The sequence below is a fragment of the Taudactylus pleione genome, unplaced genomic scaffold (genome assembly GCF_031769625.1).
Source record: "Taudactylus pleione unplaced genomic scaffold, aTauple2 ptg000109l, whole genome shotgun sequence".
NCBI lineage: Eukaryota > Metazoa > Chordata > Amphibia > Anura > Myobatrachidae > Taudactylus > Taudactylus pleione.
The window spans coordinates 5,757,871-5,772,575 of NW_028284511.1; the positions used below are offsets into that span (position 1 = coordinate 5,757,871).

Below are 14,705 nucleotides of genomic sequence, written 5' to 3' on the forward strand. Positions count from 1 at the left end.
CTGTTCCTATGAAAAATCAGAAAAGGGGGTCTACAGGAGAGAGCCCCTAAGTCAGAAACACGTCTGGCCGAAGCAATGGCCAAAAGGAATATTGTTTTAGCTGTAAGCCATTTAAGGTCTACTGAGCCCAGTGGTTTAAACGGCGGTCCCTGGAGAGCTCTCTGGACCACAGCCAAATCCCAAGGAGCCACCGATGGAACAAAAGGTGGCTGAATGCGAAGAACACCTTGCATAAATGTGTGCACATCAGGGAGCACAGCAATCCTACGATGGAACCAGACTGACAGGGCAGACACCTGCACCTTCAGGGAAGCAAGGCGAAGCCCATGGTCTAGGCCAGCCTGTAGGAAAGCCAACACTCTAGACAGGCGGAACTCCCGAGGGGCATAACCTCTAGGTCGACACCACTGGAAGAACGTATGCCATACACGATGGTAGATTCTTGCAGAGGATGGCTTCCGAGCTCTTAGCATGGTTTGCACCACAGAGCCGGAAAACCCTCTGGACCTTAACATGGCCGTCTCAACAGCCACGCCGTCAAAGACAGCAGAGTCAGGTCCGGGTGAAGACAAGGACCCTGTGACAGCAGGTCCGGCCGCCGTGGTAACCGCAGAGGAACGTCCACTGACAGACTCTGGAGGTCCGAGAACCAGTGCCGCCTGGGCCACTCGGGAGCTATCAACAGGAGCGTACCTCCTTCCTGTTTGAATTTCCGGATTACCCGCGGAAGGGAAAATGGAGGAAAGAGGTAGGCAAACTGGAACGTCCACTGGACGGACAAAGCATCCACCAGAGACGCCTTTTTGTCTCTTGTTCGAGACCCGTACACCGGCAACTTGTTGTTGTGCCGGGATGCCATGAGGTCTATCTCTGGAAGACCCCACCTGTCCACCAGAAGTTGAAAGACGTCCTGGTGCAAAGACCATTCTCCCGGATGTACGTCCTGCCGGCTGAGAAAATCCGCTTCCCAGTTGAGGACTCCCGCGATGAACACGGCTGATATAGCCGGGAGATTGCGCTCCGCCCAGACCAGGATGCGGGACACTTCTGCGAGTGCCGCCCGACTTTGGGTTCCTCCTTGTCAATTTTTGTAGGCCACGGTGGTGGCATTGTCCGACTGGACCTGCACGGGGTGACCTTGGAGAACCCGATGTGCCTGCTGGAGAGCATTGAACACCGCGCAGAGTTCCAAGATGTTTATTGGAAGCTCCTTTTCTGCCTGAGTCCACCTGCCCTGGAACAAGTGTGGACCTGTGACTGCTCCCCAGCCCCGGAGACTGGCGTCCATTGTAAACAGGACCCAGTTCGCCACCCAAAATGGGCGACCCTTGTTGAGATGGGTCGTCTGCAACCACCAGGCTAGAGACAGGCGAACCCCTGGAGTGAGCACCATCATCTGGGACTTTAGACTCTGAGGCAGTCCATTCCATTTGGACAGGATCAATTGCTGCAGAGGTCTGGAGTGAAACTGGACATATTCCACAATGTCGAATACTGACACCTGGAGCCCAGCAACGGCATCGCGGCGACACTGCAGACAACTGCGCACCCTCAACTGCAAAGCAGAGATCTTTTCCTCCGTCACAAAGATCCGCTGCTGCCTGGAGTCCAACAAGGCTCCGAGGTGCAGGATCCTCTGAGACGGGGTCAGGGTGGACTTTTGCCATATTATCAACCAGCCGTGACGCTGCAGCACTGCAATCGTCAGGTCCAGATGGCGTAGAAGGAGCTCTGGAGACCCTGCCAACAACAGAAGGTCGTCCAGATACGGTAACATTCGGACTCCCTGAGTCCGCAGGTGAGCCGCCGTGACCTTGGTGAACACTCGTGGAGCTGTCGCCAGTCCAAAAGGCAGCGCCCGGAACTGGAAATGTTCGTTGCGGATTGCAAACCTGGGGAACTGTTGATGGCGCATAAGAATAGGGACATGCAGGTAAGCGTCCAGAATGTCCAATGACACCATGTAATCCCCAGGTTCCAGCGCCAGAATAATGGACCGAAGGGTCTCCATCTGAAACCGAGGCACCCTCAAGGACTTGTTGAGGGTCTTGAGGTTGAGTATTGGACGGTAAGACCCATTGGGTTTCTGCACCAAAAACAGATTGGAATAGAAACCTTGGCCCCTCTGGGAGAATGGAACAGGCACTGTAACTCCAGCCTGGAGCATAGTGTGCAAAACCTTCCGCAGTTCCAAGGCTTTGTTCCGGTCTAGTGGAAGGCCTGTGGTGAAGAACCGGGATGGAGGCCTGTGCCTAAAGGAGAGGGCATACCCGTGAGAAACCACCTCGTGAACCCAGGTGTCCATCGTAGTTATCGACCAACACTGGGCGAACTGAAGCAGGCGGCCTCCCACTTTGGGATCCCCCAAAGGGAGGCCCAGACCGTCAGGCCGCAGGTTTGTCATCTGACTTAGGGGCCGAACCTCTGGTATTCCAGGCCTGTTTCCTGGGCTTGGCCGATTTCTTGGGCCCAGCCTGTCAGGGAAAAGACTGTGCTTTAGGCCTACCCTGGGCCCTGTAAGGCCAAAAGGACGACATACCAGAACTTGAAGGGACCTTAGCAGACGGGAGACATGCAGATTTGGCTGCTGCCAGCGTAGCTACAATTTTGTCCAGATCCGGACCAAATAGGACTTCTCCATTAAAAGGCAAACCTTCTAAGCCCTTTTTGGAATCAGCGTCTGCTTTCCAAGATCGCAACCATAAGGTGCGACAAGCAGCAACAGCTGCAGAAGAAATCCTAGAGGCGAGGATACTGATATCCAAGGCCGCTTCATTGATGTAAGTGGCCGAGTCCCGGAGATTGCCCACCAACTCGGCCTGTTCAGCCGAACAGTCAGAGTCCAAAGACGCCTCCAAACTATCAGCCCAGCGCTCCATAGCTCTGGCTACCGGCCATAGCCGGTCTGGATGCCGCCCCCCCCCCCCCCCCCAGGGAATAAATGGATTTTAGTCAGATTTCCACCTTGCGGTCCACAGCATCCTTCAAGGAGGACATGGAAGGAATGGGCAAAGTGGCACTTCTGACTAGGTGTGTCACATGAGAATCCACCTGCGGAGGGGATTCCCACTTAGAAAAATAATTAATTGTCAGCAACTGCTAAGCCACGGCTAACGCCTCTGAGGCTGATACCGTTTTCCAGGGTGTTTCCATGCCTCCTCTAAATGGTCTACTAACTAACCGGAAAGAGGAAACACTGTGGCATCACCCTTAATATGATTGAAAAAGGCATGTTTGTATTTGGAAACCGGAGGATCATCATCCTCAATAACTAAAGCCATGCGGACTGCCCGAATAGGGCCAGGAATAAATACCTTTGACATAGCGTCCGACTCTTTAGTACGGAGAGGTTCCTGGTCAGATAGATCCAGAATCTCCCATCATCTGACTTCATGTCGTCATCCTCATAAGGAGCAGACAGACGCCACAGGCCGCAACAGACTCCCCTTGTAAAACATCCGACAAATGCTGTACTGAAGTTGTCAGAGAATTAACCCATGCAGGCTCCTGTGAAATCTGGGGAGGGAAAATAGGGAGACTGTGGGGTACCATCAGTTGTCTCGGGAAACCCTGCATGGGTGACGACACCACTGACTGCTGGGACAATCCCATCTGAGAAAACGCAGGTGGCGGAGCTAACTCGCCCACTAGGGTTGTAAGCGCCTTAGCGAAACAAGCCCAGGGAGGTTCCTGTACCGGAGCCGTGACAGTAATTGGCCGCGCCAATAAATAACACTGCCGACATAGCCCCTCCGTGTTACCCTCCATCTCCGCTATTGGTACATTGCACTTAGTACACATAAGCTGGAGAGGAAATTCACTCTCAGACATGATGGGAAGTATGTGACCCCTCTCACTGATACTTGTTAGTATAGTGGGAGAAACACCCTGCAATCACCGGACCGCAAGGGCTTTAGCAGAGTAAGAGCAGGGACAGTAAAATGGCTGACAGTAGAAAGTGAAAGTACAGCAGACGCTAGCAGAAGTCACATACAATGCAGAAGAAATTAATCCCTGCACTATCAGCACTGTTTCTCAACTACACAGACAGAGTCTGGTAGGACACAGCGCTGCATACACTGAACTTAAGCCGACGGAGGAGAGGTATGCCGGGGGACCCAGACCGCGATGACACCGATCAGCAGCTTCCAGCAGCGTTCACCATGCTTTGCAAAGATGGCCACTGAGGAGCAGAGAGGAGCTCGGCCTGGGGGAGGAGCGCTGCCATAGGACCAATTGGCAGCGCAGAGGGCTGCGTGCAGTAGGGGAGGTGCCGGCTGTATACAGGGAAGGCGCGCTCCCCTGGCATGCAATTAACCCCTGGGAAGCCGCAGCGCTTGCCGCTCAGCTGCGGCCCGCTGTCCCAGGGGGATAGTGGAAGCCCAGGTTAGTACCTAGCTCCATGCTGCAGCCAATCCCCAGGGAGCCCCCTGCTTACCTGCTCCCCTTAGATCCGGCCATGGTCCGAAGCATCTGGGGTCACCGCTAGCCGTGACCCCAGACACTTACCAGCATCCCCGGATCAGTACCGGCTTTCTGGTACCGGCGGGGTGTAGGGAGGACCACATGGACGTCAGCATTAACTGTCCATGCTGTACTCCCAGATGTGCAGCCACAGCTGCCTTGAAAGAAACTTCAGGGGCTATTCTTAGCCCCCCTCTAAACAGGTGCTCCGACTCCGAGCCGGGCACCAACGAAACTGAGATGCCTTGGCTCGGGGGCGGGGTATAGGAGGGGGACCCTGATGCATCCTGGGAGGCTGAAAACTTAACTCTATGGTGCCCGATGAATGACGTCATCACCTATACCCCAAGGTATCCTGTGGATACCCTATTGACCCTGATGTAGAAATATATAGATGCGCAAGTTGAAAGGAGAGCGCGCTCGTGATTATGTGAAAAATAACAATTTTACTTATAACATTTGCTCACGTGCATCAAAGTTTAAAACATTAAACTCCACCATGGACTGTCCTCCTGATCCTGGTGTAATAGACAGGCCACGCTGCAGACAGCAATTCAGCGGACCACCGCCGGATCTGGGAATACCAGATGACGTCACACGGCGTGGCTTACTGACGAATCTATCACTCCGTGGCTTGGACCTGGGATGCAGCTGCGCTACATATATACCTGAACAGATCATTTCTGGACATTTCAATCAAAAGACTTCATGCGCATTAGTAGGATTTCTTCTATATATTATCTCACACAAGTACACACACAAATATATGAATGATAATGGTATGCCAAAGGGAGATCAAGAAGCACCTATGCCGTTTGTAAATGAATATCAATTTAATAGGAGTATACAAAAACACAGCCTATGAAAAAAATTTGATTCAAGAAAATAAGAACTTCTAGCTTATACAAGACCTAAAAGATACAATAAAAAACATACAGTCAGGTGCATAAATATTGGGACATTGACAGAATTTTCATATTTTGGTATCTATTCACCACCACAATGGCTTTGAAATGAAACAAACAAGATGTGCTTTAACTGCAGACTTTCAGATTTAATTTGAGGGTAATTACATCCAAATCAGGTGAACGGTATAGGAATTACAACGGTTTCTATATGTGCCTCCCACTTTTTAAGGGGCCAAAAGTAATGGACTATCAACTCAAAAACAAGAGATATGGTAAGAACTTACCTTTGTTAGCTCTGTTTTCTATACCCCATAGGGTCCACAGGGTGACCTTGGGGTATAGCTGGATCCTCGGGCACCACGGAGTTAAAGCTTTCAGCTGCTCCCAGGATGCACTTGGGTCCATCCTCCCCTATACCCCACCCCCGAGCCACAGGCACCTCAGTTGGTAAGCAGCCCAGGCCGGAGGAGGAGACGAAACAGAGAGAAGGAAGACTGGAACACACAAGAACCATACTCACAGAAATGGGAGACTGAAAACCGGTGACCAGTCACAGAGCCCATATGAAGCCAGGTGCGTCAGGGCGGGTGCCCTGTGGACCCTATGGACTTCGTAGAAACAGAGATAACAAAGGTAAGTTCTTACCATCTCTCTTGTTTTCTACTTCAGGGTCCATAGGGGTCCACAGGGTGACCTTGGGGATGTCCCAAAGCAGTCCAACTAAGGGCGGGGACGCTCCTGTGCTGATAGGAGAACCCGGCGCCCAAAGGATGCATCCTGAGAGGCAAAGGTGTCAAACGCATAGAACCTCAAAAAGGTTGAATGGAAGACCAGGTGGCCGCCTTACACAGCTGAACAGCAGAGGCGCCACGGCTAGCAGCCCAAGAAGGGCCCACAGACCGAGTGGAATGAGCCTTAACAGAGGCTGGAATAGGTAAACCCTCCTGCATATAAGCCTCAATAATAACAGAATGAAGCCAACGGGCTAGAGTCTGTTGGCAGGCCAACCCCTCTTGTGAAAACCAAAGAGGATAAACAAAGAATCCGACTTCCTCACAGAACTAGTCCTGTCCACATAAACCTGGAGTGCACGGACAACGTCTAAGGAAGCCTCCCCAGCCGAAAGATCAGGCAACTGAAAGGCTGGTACAACAATTTCCTGATTAATGTGGAACCTGGAAACCACCTTAGGCAGGAAATCAGGACGAGTGCGAAGCACCGCTATGTCCTGATGAAAAACCAGCAAAGGGGGACGACAGGAAAGCGCCCCCAAATCCGAAACCCTCCTGGCAGAAGCAATTGCCAAGAGGAAAACAGTCTTAAAAGTTAGCCACTTGAGCTCCACTGACTCCAAGGGCTCAAAAGGAGGACCCTGTAAGGCCCGAAGAACCACCGCCAAATCCCACGGTGCCACAGGTGGCACAAAGGGAGGCTGGATTCTTAAAACACCCTGGAAAAAGGTGTGTACATCCGGCATAGCAGCAATCCTGCGCTGGAACCACACCGACAGAGCAGACACGTGCACCTTCAGTGAGGAAAGACGTAATCCTAAGTCCAAACCCGACTGAAGGAAAGCCAGAATACGCGAAACCCGAAACACCTGGGGATCATATCTTCTGGCCTCGCACCACTGAAAGTAAGTGTGCCACACTCTGTGGTAGATCCTCGCGGAAGCAGGCTTGCGTGCCCTCAGCATGGTGGTAATAACGGAGCTAGAAAAGCCCCGAGACCTCAGGACGGCTGTCTCAAGAGCCACGCCGTCAAAGATAGTCGACCCAGATCCGGATGAAGACAGGGCCCCTGAGACATCAGGTCCCGTCGTTGAGGTAGGAGGTATGGAGCGTCAATGGACAGGCTCCACAGATCAGAGTACCACGGCCTTCTGGGCCACGCTGGGGCCACCAGGATCAGTGTGCCTCCGTCCTGCTTGAACTGGCGCAGGACCCGAGGCAGCAGAGATATCGGAGGGAACAAGTAAGCCAGGCGAAACAACCATTTCACCGACAGCGCGTCTATTAGACTTGCCCCTGCATCCCTTGTCCTTGACCCGTATACGGGCAGCTTGTGATTGTGACGGGACGCCATCAGGTCCAGTTCCGGCAGCCCCCACTTGTCCACGAGTAGTTGGAATACCTCTGGATGAAGCGACCATTCCCCAGGATGCACGTCGTAACGGCTGAGGAAGTCTGCCTCCCAATTGAGGACTCCCGGGATGAAGACTGCCGAGAGAGCTGGAAGATAGCGCTCCGCCCAAGCCAGGACGCGGGAAACCTCCGACATCGCAGCTCGACTGCGAGTCCCTCCCTGGTGATTGATGTACGCCACCGTGGTGGCGTTGTCCGACTGCACCTGAACGGCCCTTCCGTGAAGAGCGGTGCCGGACGACTGCAGGGCTCTGTACACTGCCCGCAGTTCCAGGATGTTGATGGGAAGAATCGCTTCCTCCGCCGACCAACGACCCTGAAGTGACAAGAAGCCTGTCACCGCCCCCCAACCCCGGAGACTGGCATCTGTCGTGAGCAGAACCCACTCCGGGATCCAAAAGGGGTGCCCCTCGAGATGAGCCGTCTGTAGCCACCAGGCCAGGGACAGACGCACCTCCGACGACAACACCAGCATCTGAGAGCGGATCCTGTGTGGCAATCCGTTCCATTCCGAAAGAATCAGCCTCTGCAGGGGCCTGGAATGGAACTGGGCAAACTCCACCATGTCGAATGCCGACACCATGGACCCCAAAACTCTCATCGCTGAGTGCACCGACACTCTGCCCCTGCTCAGACAACTGTGTATCCGCAGCTGTAAGGAGGAGACCTCTGGAGTCAGAAAAATCAGTTGCTGACGAGAGTCCAGAAGGGCCCCCAAATGAACCATCCGCTGTGATGGGATGAGGGAGGACTTCTTCCAGTTGATCAACCACCCGTGCGCCTGTAGACAAGCGACCGTCAGGTGGAGATTCTGGATCAGTACCTCCGGGGAGCTTGCTAGCAAGAGGTCGTCTAGCTACGGTAGCAAAAAAACAGGCGAAAAAAACTGGCGAGGCGGCATGTGCCGAAAAGACAGGGCGTACCCCTGGGAGACCACTTCTCGCACCCAGGCATCCGTGGTGGTATTGTGCCAGCACTGGGCGAATTGAAGAAGTCGGCCTCCCACTCTGAGGTCCCCCAGAGGGAGGCCCACCCCATCATGCCGAAGGCTTATCTTCTTGCTTGGAAGAAGGGCGCCTAGCACTCCAGGCTTGCTTCTTTGGCTTTGAGGCGGTCTTGGTTGCGGACTGCCTCGGGAAGGACTGACCTTTTGCCTTGCCCTGAACCCGAAAGGAGCGAAAGGCCGAGCTCCGTACCTTAGCAGGTGTCGTAGCTGAAGGGAGGAAGGCTGACTTAGACTTTGCCAGGGTATCTACTATTTCGTCCAGGTCTGGACCAAATAGTAACTCTCCATTAAAAGGTAAGGCCTCCAAGCCTTTCTTTGAATCAGCGTCTGCTCTCCAAGACCTCAACCACAAGGATCTGCGAGCAGACACTGCTGCCGCCGAAACCCTAGAGGTCAGCAAGCTAGCATCCAAAGATGCTTCTCCAATGTAGGAAGCGGCATCTCTCATCTGTCCTAACAACGCCCTCTGGACATCCGGAGCTTCATCCGTAAACGTATCCTCCAAGGCGTTGGCCCAACCCTCAATGGCCTTGGCCACCCAGGAGATGGCCATGGACGGCCGGGCTACAGCCCCTGAGAGAGAATAAATAGACTTTAGACAAGTCTCCACCTTCCTGTCCGTAGGATCCTTCAGCGAGGATATAGACGGCAATGGCAAAGTAGCACTCCTGATGAGACGTGTTACATGGGAATCAACCGCAGGCGGAGTTTCCCATTTCTTACAATGCGCCTCCGGAAACGGATAATTGGACGCCAACCGCTTCTGTGGCAGGAATTGCTTACTGGGCGTCTGCCAGGCCACCGCCATGTGATCCGTCAACTGATCAGACAAAGGGAACGCTGCAGAAGGAACCTTAGCTTTTTTTAAACTAGGATACCTCGACTTGGGAGCGGGAGCCTCATCCTCAATCAGAATAGCCCGCACTGCCCTAACCAGAGCCCGCACATTGATGGAAGACTTAGTGTCTGCCTCCTGGACTGAGGCATCTGAGGCTGAGTCATCCTGCACCTCGCCATCATCCGAGGATCCCTCAGAGTCCGAAAAATGCGCAGCCTGTGCCATAACTGTGCGTTTAGACGCCCTGGAGGGCACGTCAATGCGCAACATCGACTGAAAAGCCAAAGATGCTGCCGCCAAATCTTGGACAGTGTGGGAAAGCGCATCCACCCAGGGTGGAGGAGCTGCCACAGGAGCCTGAAACCGCACCACAGCCTGCTGCGCCACAGGGGTGGACTGTATATACATTGGCAACCCCGCATAGGGACCAACAGACTGAGACCCCGGGGGAGCCTGCAATAATTGTGGGACACCCGGGGAAAGGGGGATGGTAGGCTGGGGCAACGCCCTAGTAGGGACGGCAGTCGGGACCGACAAGTAGGGACGGCAGTCGGGACCGACAGACGGTCCGCGATGGACACCAGCACCTGGGAAAACATTGCCCATGGTGGCTCCTGCGACATAAGAGGTTTAGACATACCAGGGATCGCCTGGCACCGTCCGCACAGGCCGTCCTGTGACAAATCCTCCCTATCCACTCCTGCAGGAGAACAATACCGGAGCCACGGAGTGCTCAATCTCCTCCTCAGACATTACCGACTATATAATTAAATATAGTTATGACATAGGAAGAAAACGTGCGCACTCACCAGTGTGCTGGACAACAGCCCACAATATGGTACTGTGTAGCACACAACCGTATGTGACGGACCTCACAAATACGTGATCTATATAAGTGAGGTCAGTAGAAACACCCTTCCCCCGCACACCTGTAGGGCTTGTAGGAGAAGGAAAGGGATAGGTATAAGCTGACAGTAAGTAGAAATTAGCACAGACAGGCAGCACTAGCAAAAGTCACATACCATGCAGGAAGATATACTCACTGCACCTTTCCACTACAATCAACCTGCCCAGATTCAGTGTCTGGGAGGGCTATAGTGCTGTGTACACTGTCCTTTTGCAGGGGAGAGGTACACAGGGGGACCGGTCCGCGTGCTCCCTGAGAGTATCTGCGCTGCTAAAGAGAAAATGGCTGCTGGAGACCTCAGAGGAGGAGTGGCCCGAGTATCTGCAGCTCAGCGACGCCAGACTACGAGCTGAAAAGCGCGCTGAGCTGAGGGGAGGAGCCACTAGACAGGGAAGGCTTCCTCCCCTGGCTAGCATATTAACCCCCAAGGTTGCCGGCATCCCGCTTGCCTTATTCACCCTGGTGGTCTAGTGGTCTGGCGGGGTATGCCTCCACTGGAGGGGGAACCCGCCGCCACCGCTAGCGGAACTGGTCTGTCCCCTAGACCGGGGGCATGGGACTGCATTTTTAAAAGGAACCCGCGCATCGCCGCTAATCAGCGGTGCGCGGCTTACCTGGATCTCCCCGGCAGCAGTCCCGGGGGAAACCAGAGTCCGGCTAGTACAGAGTCTGGCTTCCCCCGCCGCGATCCCCAGTTCAGTGCTGGCGTCGCGGCGCCAGCAGGGAGAAGGAGCGGCAGCGTGGACGTCTGTACAGACAGCCCATCGCTGCCGCTCTGGTATTAAAAATACATTTAACTAATTTAAATAAAAAATTAAAAGCTTTAGGGGGCTGCTCCGGCCGGGCACCATCTTAAACTGAGGTGCCTGTGGCTCGGGGGCGGTGTATAGGGGAGGATGGACCCAAATGCATCCTGGGAGCAGCTGAAAGCTTTAACTCCATGGTGCCCGAGGATCCAGCTATACCCCAAGGTCACCCTGTGGACCCCTATGGACCCTGAAGTAGAAAGCTATTTCATGGACAGGTGTGGGCTATTCCCTCGTTATTTCATTATCAATTAAGCAGGTAAAAGGTCTTGAGTTGAGTCTAGGTGTGACATTTGCATTTGGAATCAGTTGCTGTCGACTCTCAATATGAGATCCAAAGAGCGGTCACTATCAGTGAAGCAAGCCATCATTAGGCTGAAAAATCAAAACAAACCCATCAGAGAGATAGCAAAAACATTAGGTGTGGCCAAATCAACTGTTCGGAACATTCTTAAAAAGAAAGAACGCACCGGAGAGCTCAGCAGTACCAAAAGACCCGGAAGACCACGGAAAACAACTGTGGTGGATGACAGAAGAATTATTTCCCTGGTGAAGAAAAACCCCTTCACCACAGTTGGCCAAATCAAGAACACTCTCCAGGAGGTAGGTGTATATGTGTCAAAGTCAACAATCAAGAAAAGACTTCACAAGAGTGAATATGGAGGGTTCACCACAAGATGTAAACCATTTTTGAGCCACAAAAACAGGAAGACCAGATTAGAGTTTGCCAAACATCATCTAAAAAAGCCATTACAGTTCTGGAACAACATCCTATGGACAGATGAGACAAATATCAACTTGTGCCAGAGTGATGGGAAGAGAAGAGTATGGAAAAGGAAAGGAACTGCTCATGATGTAAAACATACCACCTCATCAGTGAAGCATGGTGGTGGTAGTGTCATGGTGTGGGCATGTATGACTGCCAAAGGAACTGGTTCCCTTGTATTTATTGATGATGTGACTGCTGACAAAAGCAGCAGAATGAATTCTGAAGTGTTTCGGGCAATATTATATGCTCATATTCAGTCAAATGCTTCAGAACTCATTGGACGGCGCTTCACAGTGTAGATGGATAATGACCCGAAGCATACTGCAAAAGCAACCGAAGAGTTTTTTAAGGCTAAAAAGTGAAATGTTATGCAATGGCCAAGTCAATCCCCTGACCTGAATCCGATTGAGCATGCATTTCACTTGATGAAGACAAAACTGAAGGGAAAATGCCACAAGAACAAGCAGGAACTGAAGACATTTGCAGTAGAGGCCTGGCAGAGCATCACCAGGGATGATGCCCAGCGTCTGGTGATGTCTATGCGTTCCAGACTTCAGGCTGTAATTGCCTGCAAAGGATTTGCAACAAAGTATTAAAATGTGAAAGTTAGATTTAGGATTGTTTAGTTTGTCCCATTACTTTTGGCCCCTTAAAAAGTGGGATGCACATATAGAAACCGTTGTAATTCCTACACCGTTCACCTGATTTGCATGTAATTATCCTCAAAATAAATCTGAAAGTCTGCAGTTAAAGCACATCTTGTTTGTTTCATTTCAAAGCCATTGTGGTGGTGACTAGAGGCTAAAATATGAAAATTCTGTCAATGTCCCAATATTTATACACCTGACTGTATATGCTGGTATCATCACATCATAAGTCTCTTATAGGATACAATATAGTGCTAAATTGAGTAATATGCGGACAGAATCAAAACTGGAATACACTTGTGGAACTGCAAGTCCCAAAACGGACAGTTGGACAAATAACTGGGTGTAGTTTGTGGCAATTAGCAGATACTCCGGAAAGAGAATGTCCCAGGTCCAACAAGCATGCAAATTAGCCACCCAGTTGCTGGATATCCTTGTGCCACCTCATACCTGCGGCGTTCCTCTCCCTGACAGTCATCAGGGGAAAGTGCAGTCACTGAGCAGTATGGCTCCGGGTGAGAACGTGTAGATGGATCCCAAGGGGCTGTATGTGATTGCTGGGTTCAGCAAAACGCGCCTGACTAGTTTTGCACCCCCTATATGGAGGCTTTATAAAAGAAACTCTCTCTTTAAGTCTGAGCATCTGGTAATTACAACAAACTACACCGTTATTCATCGGACTGTCCGTTTCGGACTTTGGCCCTCATTCAGAGCCGTTCGCTATTTGCGGTCGTTCGTTCAAAAACAAGGGGTGGCTATTCAAATGATACGTTTGCACATTGCGGTCTGTTCACACCTCTAAGTCTTAACGAGCGAGCAAAACATACGCTCGTTTTTTTTATAAAAACGCCCCCTGGCCGCTCGCACCATACGTCATGTCCGCTATTTATTAGATTAATCGAGTACATCGTACAGCGTATGAACTGCTCGCTATTCTTGTGGTTGGTTTTTTCAACCGCTATTTTGCGAGCAGTTCTGAGTTAAAAAAAAAACAAGTGACGTGGTCAATGACGCTGCTGTATTAATTATGCACTCCCTTAAAACGCCCATTTTGAACTTTAAGCACGCCTGCGTTCAAATTCCACACCCCCGTTTTCAAGCACCTTCCCGTTACCACCCGCATACGCCTCATTCTGTCACTCAAAATAGCAGGCACTCGCTATATAGCGTACAAACGATATTCGGCCGCACTGACTGGTTCGCGCATGCGTACTAAAAACCGTACGCATGCGCAGATGTGCGAACATCGCTCGGAACGAACGTACTGCCGCTAACGAGCAGCTCTGAATCAGGGCCTTTGTGCATACTTTTCACTTACCTTATATGTAGTTCCACAAGTGTTTTCCTCCAGTATTGAGACGGTGTGCATATTACTCAGTTTAACACCAATATTGAATCCTATGAGGAACTTATCATGCAGTGAAACCAACATATATTTATTATGAATTTACAAACCACATATGTAGCTTCTTGATCTCACTGCCCACCAGTGATTGATAGATTATAAGTGCATGTGTACATTTGATTTATATTTGTCTTTATGAGCATAGTTTGACTTTTCTATTTTTTTGAAGCAAACTTGGACAGATGTGTACACACAGATTGGGTGTTGTATCCATGACCTAGGTCAGTGTTGGCTAACCTTGACACTCCAGCTGTTATGGAACTACATAACCCAGCATACACTGCTACAGTTTTGCTATTAGGGCATGCTAAAACTGTGGCAGGGCATGCTGGGATATATAGTTCCACAACAGCTGGAGTGTCAAGGTTAGCCAACACTGACCTAGGTCTACAGTAGGATTGTGTCAACAGTCTAGTCGAGATTTGGACAAGCGTGTACCCAGCTTTAGCTGTGCAAGAATATTGGGTGTAATGCCAGATAATGCTATAATTGTTCTTTGCTTTATTTTTTTAGGTATCAAGATGGGTTTGACGTGCTTGAGAGCAAGTGCAGTTGTTGCATGCCAAAGAAAGTTCAAATGAAGGAAATAGAGCTGCCATGTATCGAATCAGACCATAACATACACATTCAAATCAAGTTCTTTACAGAATGTGTATGCAACTACCACAACTGTCCCGCGCTTCCTGTGTCCATCTCAGGATGACACGAATCTCAGCCAACCCTCTAATTACGGTTCAGATGTTTTTACGTGAAACTATGCTATGCAAGTGGCAGCGTGCTCACACATTTATTTGTATGTTTTTACATCTAG

At 51.2% G+C, this 14,705-nt stretch overlaps 1 protein-coding gene across 1 annotated transcript in view; it reads left to right on the forward strand.

Annotated features, from left to right (window-relative positions):
- LOC148525227 (uncharacterized) overlaps positions 1–14,603 on the forward strand; it is a 30,252-nt gene extending 15,649 nt beyond the window's left edge. Inside the window, exon 6 of the mRNA XM_088471035.1 lies at positions 14,408–14,603. Within this exon, the coding sequence (XP_088327161.1) occupies positions 14,408–14,597 (190 nt within the window). The 3' untranslated portion in view covers positions 14,598–14,603. The remainder of the gene's footprint in view (positions 1–14,407) is intronic.
- Positions 14,604–14,705: the final 102 nt, after the last annotated feature.